General features: G+C 45.8%; 1 protein-coding gene across 1 annotated transcript in view; it reads right to left on the reverse strand.

The window, feature by feature from the left end:
* The window catches only part of CDH13 (cadherin 13), a 557,182-nt gene that overhangs the window by 248,900 nt on the left and 298,406 nt on the right, over positions 1 to 9,876 (reverse strand). Inside the window, exon 5 of the mRNA XM_018555891.1 lies at positions 2,469 to 2,621. Within this exon, the coding sequence (XP_018411393.1) occupies positions 2,469 to 2,621 (153 nt within the window). The remainder of the gene's footprint in view (positions 1 to 2,468; positions 2,622 to 9,876) is intronic.

Consider the following 9,876-nt stretch of genomic DNA (forward strand, 5'->3'; position numbering starts at 1 on the left):
CTCTATCGCATCTAACCAAAGAGAGGATGGCTGGACCAGAATAAGGACAGCTCTACCACATCTAACCAGAGGGAGGACGGCTGGGTGGGAATAAGGACAGCTCTACAGCATCTAACCAGAGGGAGGATGGCTGAACCAGAATAAGGACAGCTCTACCGCATCTAACCAGAGAGAGGACGGCTGGACCAGAATAAGGACAGCTCTACCACATCTAACTAGAGGGAGGACGGCTGGACCGGAATAAGGACAGCTCTACCACATCTAACCAGAGGGAGGACGGCTGGGCGGGAATAAGGACAGCTCTATCGCATCTAACCAGATGGAGGATGGCTGGACCAGAATAAGGACAGCTCTACCGCATCTAACCAGAGAGAGGACGGCTGGACCGGAATAAGGACAGCTCTACCACATCTAACTAGAGGGAGGACGGCTGGACGGGAATAAGGACAGCTCTACCACATCTAACCAGAGGGAGGATGGCTGGACGGGAATAAGGACAGCTCTACCGCATCTAACCAGAGGGAGGGCGGCTGGACACTGTATGAAGTGAGTTAATCCAGTTTGAAGTCCAGCCGTCCTTCCCCCCATCTCTCCTAACTGAAACTCTGTACCTCAGTATGGAGCTCTGTCTGGGAGAGAATGTGCAGAAGCATGAGCTTTGCAGCCCTGATTGAGTGATCACAGTTCTAATGCTTTCCAGGCTTGAATGCAAAAATTAAAGAAAAGCATATTTTTTGTTATATTATCAAATATGCATTTCTTTACTTTTTGAAAAAGGTGAACTTAGCCTTTAAGAATTATCCCTCCTATAAAGCCCCGTTCACATTGAGCGATTTATCGCGCGGTAATTCCTGCGATATCGCGTCAAATTACTGCGCGATATCGCGCTCCAATGCATTTCAATGGGGCAAAGGGTCCTACTGTCGCGGGTCGTGTGTCGCTACAGCAGGACCCTTTTTGGAGCGGATTAAGCCGCGATTCAAGCTTGCTCAATGCAAGCTTGAACGCGATATCGCGCGGCAAATCTCGCGATGTCGCGCAATATGCAAATCGCGCGACAAACGCGCGATCTGCATATTGCGCAGTGGGAACGGGGCCTAAGAAGTCCAGAACATTCAGATAACCTAAGTAACAGCTGAAATCACCAGCACACACTAAATTCAGTTTAAATGCCCTTAGTGATTTATTGGAATGTCACATTTTAACATGCATGCTATTGTTTCGGGACCACGCAGGAACCCTTCATCAGAGCAGCAAAGTGAAAGGCAAAGGGTCCTACTGTCGCGGGTCGTGTGTCGCTACAGCAGGACCCTTTTTGGAGCGGATTAAGCCGCGATTCAAGCTTGCTCAATGCAAGCTTGAACGCGATATCGCGCGGCAAATCTCGCGATGTCGCGCAATATGCAAATCGCGCCTTTGTCGCGCGATCTGCATATTGCGCAGTGGGAACGGGGCCTAAGAAGTCCAGAACATTCAGATAACCTAAGTAACAGCTGAAATCACCAGCACACACTAAATTCAGTTTAAATGCCCTTAGTGATTTATTGGAATGTCACATTTTAACATGCATGCTATTGTTTCGGGACCACGCAGGAACCCTTCATCAGAGCAGCAAAGTGAACAAGGGTCCCTGCGCGGTCCCGAAACGTTAGCATACACGGCATAATGTGACTGTCACAATACTGCCGTGGTACAGTTACCTATACATGTGAACCGAATATGTGACCACACTGCAGATACCACAACAATCTTTGTGAATAATAGTTTAATGGATATAGCAAACCACATAAACACAGTCAATCCCACCACCACCCGCAAGAAACAAATAAGAGCCACACTATATACAAATGGCAAGGACCGGGAGCCACAGATCGGGAGACCTTAGGAATAAGGGTCAGGGTCCAAGGCAGAAACAGGATACTGGAGGGTCAGGAGTCAGGGTCCAAGGCAGAAACAGGATACAGGATATGGCAACAATACTGAAGCACAGGCCTCACTGCAGGGAGAGGTTAAATACCTTCCCAGAGCAGCACCCGGTGACAACTAATTGCTGGCAGACACCTGCAGGTGAGCACTGGAACTGCAGGATCAGGCTCCAGCTCCACAATGCCACGCGGAGGTGCTCTGGTCCCTGACAGCAACAATCTAATAAATCACTTAGGAGATGTAAACAGCATTCCGTGTGTGCTGGTCAATACAGCAGTTCCTTGGAATTTCTGCACGGCGTCATCCATGACATCACTACGAGCACCACCGTTATTCTATGGTCATACAGTGCTGTAAAGTGCGCATGTGGATTCTTCTGCAATATCGTTCAGATAACCTGATGCCGCGCCGAAGAAAGGTTTCATATTTAGTTACGATATGTCACATGGAATTCCATTTCATACACATCCTTGGAAGGGTCATGGCGTCTAATAAAAGAAGCCTTACAGAAGAAAACCACGGATGTCTTTGTTTCCACATACCTGGTAAGATGGAAGAATCTCCCTATCGAGAGCTTTTGTCACTGAGACCTCTCCGGTATTTTCATTGATCCTGAATGCCCCCTTTGGTTCTTCATCCACTCCCTTTCCATACAAGCGGAACTTGGATCCCTGTATCCAGTCGCTCACCACAACCTAGAAGGGAAAGCACATTTTTAGCTTCTAATCATAGTAAACGGACTGCACATGTCAAACATGAAGAAAGCCTAAGTGGACAGAGGTTAGGATATGGGACAATTATATAAACAGACGGTTTAAGGAGGAAAGTACCAAACAAGTTGTATGGAGTCCTGAATAAAATACATTTAAGGTCACATACATTAAAAAGTCAACCCGTTTCCAGGACTCCGAGGTTTCCCCCTGAGCAAGTCGTACAGTGTGTTTAAGAAAATATATGACTAAGGTATTAAGGATGGCTTTCTTCCCAGGACTGCCTGACCACCCCTCCACTACTTTTACTTCCCATTAAATCCACCACATGACATATATTGGAGTTTAATGGCCACAGCAACCTTTTATTAACAAATGCATAAATAACAGAGTATAAACTAACATTTCCTGAAAGGAGGGCAAGATCCTTTTAAGGCATTCAAAGTATAAATCAATATCTGTGTAACCCGTAAGATAGGTTTCCAGCCACACAACACCGACATCCAGACAACTGCATCATTAACCTCAGATACAACTATGAACAACCATTAGTTCACTGACACTTAACCATACATAATAAGGGGCACCATACTCAAGATGGGTCCTTACCCAGTTTACATTTTAAAGATAATAAACCGCATTTACAGGCCAGACCTTGTAACCCCGCCATGACATCCCTTGTATAGAAATAAGATGATGATCAAATCAGATTGAAAAGAGGAGGGTCGGATGTTGGCCTGATGCAAGTTGTCTCTCGATTGAAGATTGGTTACTCCCCCATATTACCCCTGGAAGCCTCTCCGGTTCCTCTTTACCTCCTCCAATAGGCAAGCACCTCCTTAATTTCTCTACACTGTTATATCCCATCCATGTTCCAACCCCCTCGAACTCCAGCCCTGTGCCTATGTTTATAGTTTTTTGCTACAGGCCTAACTTTCTGGAGCCATAGAGCCAGAGCAACGCTAAGGGATTAATTAGGTTATTTCAGTTGACAAAAGCCAGTTCAAATCGCTGATTTAGCCTTAAGCAGGGAGGGACAGGTGTTAAAGTGTATTAATATCCCAAACTGATTTGTTTTCAATAGAGTGGGGAAAGGCTAGAACCCCTGTCAGATTTTACTGCTATCCAGAGCTCAGTTTTTTACATTAGTCTTGTGTTGCTGATTGATTGATCTCCCCTCACTTCCTGTCCTGGAGACAACCTTTTTCCCCAGACAGAAAATTAAGAAATATCTCCAATGGATCCTTTGACCACAGTAAAACCTGACCGGAAAAAAAGGTTTTGGGTTAAAATATATTTTAATGATGTGTGCTACATGCAAATGTCTTGACAAGGGAGATGATGATAGGAGGGGAGGGCAGAGTGAGTGATGACTTGATCTACTGCTTTACCTTTAACATTTCAGTTGGCATGCTGGGGACAGTGAGAGGATAGCACTATATTACTTAATTGTATGTCATGTCATCCACCTGGCTGTGCTATGTGAAGGGGTTGTGCAAATCTCAAGATTTAATAGACAGAAATACAAATCCTTTGCCAGGTAAAACAGTTCACATATGTGTTTCATCCGAGTATTTAGATGTTCAACTTTAAGATAGCGGGACAGTCCATTGCACAAAATGAAGGTTCACATGAGAATTAGAGGCGCTCAGCATTTAGACGGAATACACCCAGGACTTTTTTATATTGGAATAGAGTATGGAGAAACTTTCCGGAAACATCGATTTTCAGAAGCTAATCTTCACTAACTACCAAATTATCTGGATGAACAGTTTGTGAACATGACACTACGTTTTCCCTGTCCCCGGAGAACATTCATGTTTTAAATGCAGTTTATTCTAAAAGTGTGAATGGATGCTTGTTGGCTACTATAGATTCCAATCAGGGGATTTTAATGCATTATTTGGCTAAAGTATGTGACTATAACTCCAAATTTTTAAGTTTAGGCGTTTCCAGTGAATTGTGCCGTTAATGCTAAATCATACAAAGACAATTTAGACAATTGCTTGCTTCCTACCTTGTGGCAGCTTATGGGGAAGGCCTTTTTCTGTTCCAATATGATTGTGCACAAAGCCAGCTCCATAAAGACATGGTTTGATGAGTTTTGGCACGGAGGAACTTAAATGGCCTGCACAGAGTCCTGACCTCAACACTTCCGAACACCTTTGAGATAACATGGAATGATGATTGCAAGCCAGGCCTTCTCGTTCAACATCAGTACCTGACCTCATAAAAGGTCTGATGGTCAGGTGTCAACAAACCTGGGATATCAAACAAGCTCATCCAAGTGTAGCGGCCAGTTGTCAACAAATTTGTGATGTCCAACAAGCCCATTTAGATGTGATGGCCAGGTGTCAACAAACTTTGGATATCAAACAAGCTCATCTAGGTGTGGTGGTCAGTTGTTAACAAACTTGGGATGTCCAACAAGCCCACCTAGGTCTGGAGGTCAGGTGTCAACAAATTTGGGATGTCCAATAAGCTCATATAGGAGTGATGGCCAGTTGTCAACAAACGTGGGATGTCCAGCAACTCATCTAGCTGTGATGATCAGGTCATTTACCTCGGAATGTCCACCAAGCTCATCTAAGTGTAATGGCCAGTCGTCAACAAACTTGTGATGTACAACAAGCCCATTTAGGTGTGATGGTCAGGTGTCAACAAACTTGGGATATCAAACAAGCTCATCTAGGTGTGATGCCCAGTTGTCAACAAATGTGGGATGTCCAACAAGCTCATTTAGGTGTGATGCCCAGTTGTCAATCTAGGTGGGATGGTCAGGTGTTAACAAACTTTTGGCCATATAGTAATTTTACAGGGTTGTAAATATGCATAAATACTTTTCCCTTGAATGGGTTACTAGATAACCATGACTTCCAACCATACAAGGTAAATGAATAGTAAAGCTTTGCTTCAGCGTTATGTTATATAAAGAACAGTGAACTCAAGATAATGCAAATGAATAAGGTCCGCTGTGAATAACCTGAACCTGAACAGATACACAATGACTGACTGAATTCACTGGTGTTTCCCAAAGTGCTGCACATTACTTACTGCACATCAGCAAGTGCAACAAAGAGATATGAGCAGTAACAGTAAATGTCCTTGGCAATTTGCTGCCCTTCTGCTTGCAAAAATCATGTTTAGACACAGCTCACAACAAAGAAATGCAGTGCTGTCACCGTGCGTAAGCCTGACACTTAGAAAGAACACACTGTAAAAATAATTAATTGTAGTGGGAGTTACATTCACTGAAAGAGCCGGCATCATAAGCAAGAATTAGGACAGTACCTCCCCAGACTGAATTAAAGTCCAACAGAACCTTCAGTTTAAAACAGATAAATACATTCCAGGTGCATTAAAACAAAAAGTGGTTGATCCCCATGGATTCAAGAGTTTTGGTTCTGACTCAGCAGTGTCAGGCATCTGCAGAGAGACCACTGGAGAGCGTACTGGTAGGTGTGACGTTGGGGAATGTAGCACAAATGGTGAGCGCTTAAGCACCAGTCTCAAAGCCACTTTAGCATAAAACAATACAGTCTTTTATTGCCTCCCGAGCAGAAACATAACTTCAAAAATTAATACACAGTCCAGTTGTATTCCAGCAAACCGAACATAGTCTCATCGACTACAGGTTGTCACACATACTCCATGTGTAAATGGCTCTCTCAGCCTCCTCGGCTGTCTTCCTGTGCCTCTAGCACACCCAGCCACCTGACTTCCCTCTGACTTCTGGATGGAGTCCTCCTGACCATCCCTGTTCCTCTTCCCAGCTGGAGCCCTCAATATGAATCAGCATCCTTTTCATAAGGGCTGTCCACAGGTGCACCATCATTCGGTGCTGAGCCCCACTAAAGCCCGGACCCAGGAATGAAGATTTCTTCCCTCCCAGTCCGCTTAGAAATCTCCCGCCTCCAGGATCTCAACTATAATCCAGAAAACCCGGAATGAGTTGTAAAGCCAGCTCTTTCCTTGTAAAAGTATATTCCTGGAGCCGCTCAGCCCCTCTTGCTGGGAGTCCTGGGTGACTTTGATGCCAAATTATACTGTGGTATTGCCACGCAATGCCACACAGGGAACAGGGGGGGGGGGGGATTGACATGTGGCCCCAGGGTTAATCTTCACATCAGAGTCCTCAGTCCCCTCTTCCCATCAGAGTCCTCAACCCCCTTTTCACATCAGAGTCCTCAGTCCCCTCTTCACATCAGAGTCCTCAGTCCCCTCTTCCCATCAGAGTCCTCAGCCCCCTTTTCACATCAGAGTCATCAGTCCCCTCTTCACATCAGAGTCCTCAATCCCCTCTTTACATCGGAGACCTCAGTCCCCTCTTCACATCAGCGTCCTCAGTTCCCTCTTCACATCAGAGTCCTCAATCCCCTCTTTACATCGGAGACCTCAGTCCCCTCTTCACATCAGAGTCCTCAGTCCCCTCTTCACATCAGAGTCCTCAGTCCCCTCTTCCCATCAGAGTCCTCAACCCCCTTTTCACATCAGAGTCCTCAGTCCCCTCTTCACATCAGAGTCCTCAGTCCCCTCTTCCCATCAGAGTCCTCAGCCCCCTTTTCACATCAGAGTCATCAGTCCCCTCTTCACATCAGAGTCCTCAATCCCCTCTTTACATCGGAGACCTCAGTCCCCTCTTCACATCAGCGTCCTCAGTTCCCTCTTCACATCAGAGTCCTCAATCCCCTCTTTACATCGGAGACCTCAGTCCCCTCTTCACATCAGAGTCCTCAGTCCCCTCTTCCCATCAGAGTCCTCAGTCCCCTCTTCACATCAGAGTCATCAGTCCCCTCTTCACATCAGAGTCCTCAGCCCCCTCTTCACATCAGAGTCATCAGCCCCCTCTTCACATCAGAGTCCTCAGACCCCTCTGCATATCAGAGTCCTCAGCCCTCTCTTCACATCAGAGTCCTCAGCCCCCTCTACATATCAGAGTCCTCAGCCCTCTCTTCACATCAGAGTCCTCAGTCCCCTTTTCATATCAGAGTCCTAAGCCCCCTCTTCACATCAGAATCCTCAGTCCCCTTTTCATATCAGAGTCCTCAGCCCCCTCTTCACATTAGAGACTCTAATATAAAGAGGACATTTAGCTGCTGGTTGATTTGTCTCTGCTGCTTGGCATAGTATGCAGTTGTTAGGTGAAATAAAATACATTTGTTGGATAATCACTTTTAGATGATAAAATATGCCAACACTGTATACTACCTCATACTGCCCATGCAGTCACCACATCTAAGGACTGGAAAGCAACAACGTATGACATTTCTATTCTTGGGTTTACACATGCTGCATTGGCCTCTGATCATGAAAGAGTTCAAATATAATTGCACACTGTACCCCATCTGGTGCCTCCGACTAAGCAGCAACAAATTAAACATTAGCCTTTGTCTGGTAGAAAATATGTAACTATTGTGGGATCTTGGAAACAAACAAATCCCTATTTATAGAACAGGGTTTCACTCCAGCATTGCCAACATGTGACGCTATTTACGCTATCGCCCACTGGCCTGTCTATTCTTTACGCGGAATGGGTATAAAAAAACACCGCCCTGTACTTTGTTCCATGATTCATGGTGTTGTCTCCCCAGCTGTTTGTATTTACAGTCACCGGATGGAATGATACATTCTGAGCATCCCTGAGAAGGACAGTGATGGCTGCCAACGCTTTCATTCCTGCGGCTCGTACATATGTTCTCTGTGTTTATATCATGCGAATGCTGAAGCTGTTCCCAAGCATAGCTAAGCCAAATATTTACAAGCAAGAGGCTTCAGGGGCATCCTTATAAATTGTAGGTGAATCACGACACATTCACCTAAGTTCGCATACGCTTGTCCTTCATTGCCGCACAAGGTATAGGTACATTTTTTCCAGTTGCAAAGCAACAAAGAGGAGAGCTGTTGACAACTGAATAATTGTGTAAAGTGATGTTAAAGTCATACAGCTTTTAGGTTTTTTTTAAATGCTCAATCACTTTTACAATGGATGCTGCTCCCTGAGTACTGGCCATAGAATCTTGTTTTAGGGTTGGCTCTTTTCCCTTGCAGGGTCCTATGGAGCCAACCTTGTGTGTGCTAGTAAGCTGTGTGTGTCTCCACAAACACAGAGACACAGCGAGGCAAGACACTCCCCTCTCCTCCTTCCTTTTCCTTCCTTCTCCAAGCTAGTAGATTGGCGGACTTTGCTGTCCTTTCTGATCATATAGTGGCCAGAAAGATCAGGGAAGCCGAGCTGAGAGAGTTGGAGCCAGCTGTTCAGTACCTTGGTGACTGTAAATGCCCCAGTAAAAAAATTAAAGAAATACTTTGCTGGGCAATGATTATTTGTTTGATCTAGATTCATGATTGAAAAAAGTTTGGGAAGTTTAATACTACTTCAGTGGCATCACAAGGGGGGTGCAGCCCGCACCCGGGTGACACCATTGGAGGGGTAACACCAAAATTACTGACAGTCATTTTGGTGTCACCCCCTTTAAAAAGTTGGGCACTCGCTTATTGGCCTGAAAGCCCGACAGTTTCAGGAGAGAGGAGGGGACCCGGCAGGTGAATGTCCCCTCCTCTCTCTGCCGGCGGCCATCACCAAGATGTAGAGGTCCAGCCACTGGGTCCCTGGAAGGATGAGCAGGACTGGTAGACAGCTGAGATGTCAGCATGGATAGCAGCGGAAACTAGAGTGAAGTCAAACAAGCCAGGGGTTAAGGCGGGACGGTCAGCACGGTACAGAAGGAGCAGGCAGAGGCAGAATCCAGATAACAAGCAGAGGTCAGGGGCAAGCAGTAATCGATCAAGGTCAGCAGCAATCCGGGTCAGGGCAACAGGCAAACAAATAGCAGGAACACAAGGCACAAGATACAAGACCATTCTGCACTGACCCATTGGGCCAGCTGGTTTAAATAGGACCATCCATTAGAAAGCAACGTGTCACTTCCTGTGCGCCACTTTCCGCTGTGGGCGTGTGCGCACTAGCGCACATTTTCCGGCAACCCGGAAGGCTGGAACTTGCGCATGCGCAATGGCGCGTGAACTTCCAGCTACGGCCTTAAAGTTACTAAACACCAGTGGGCAAAAGAGAGGTCACGGAACTGGCAACACTAAATTGCAGGGTGTCTCAATCACAAGGCTTGCTGAGCTGAATTACATATTGTTCGGCAGGCAACACAAATCAAATGTTTGGCTGTGTTCCTGGAGGTCGGCTTTAACATTTCTCCGATGGAACACAGATATTTAGCAAAAAAAAAAA

The sequence above is a fragment of the Nanorana parkeri genome, unplaced genomic scaffold, assembly GCF_000935625.1.
Source record: "Nanorana parkeri isolate BGI_ZX_2015 unplaced genomic scaffold, ASM93562v1 scaffold216, whole genome shotgun sequence".
In the NCBI taxonomy this organism is placed as follows: domain Eukaryota; kingdom Metazoa; phylum Chordata; class Amphibia; order Anura; family Dicroglossidae; genus Nanorana; species Nanorana parkeri.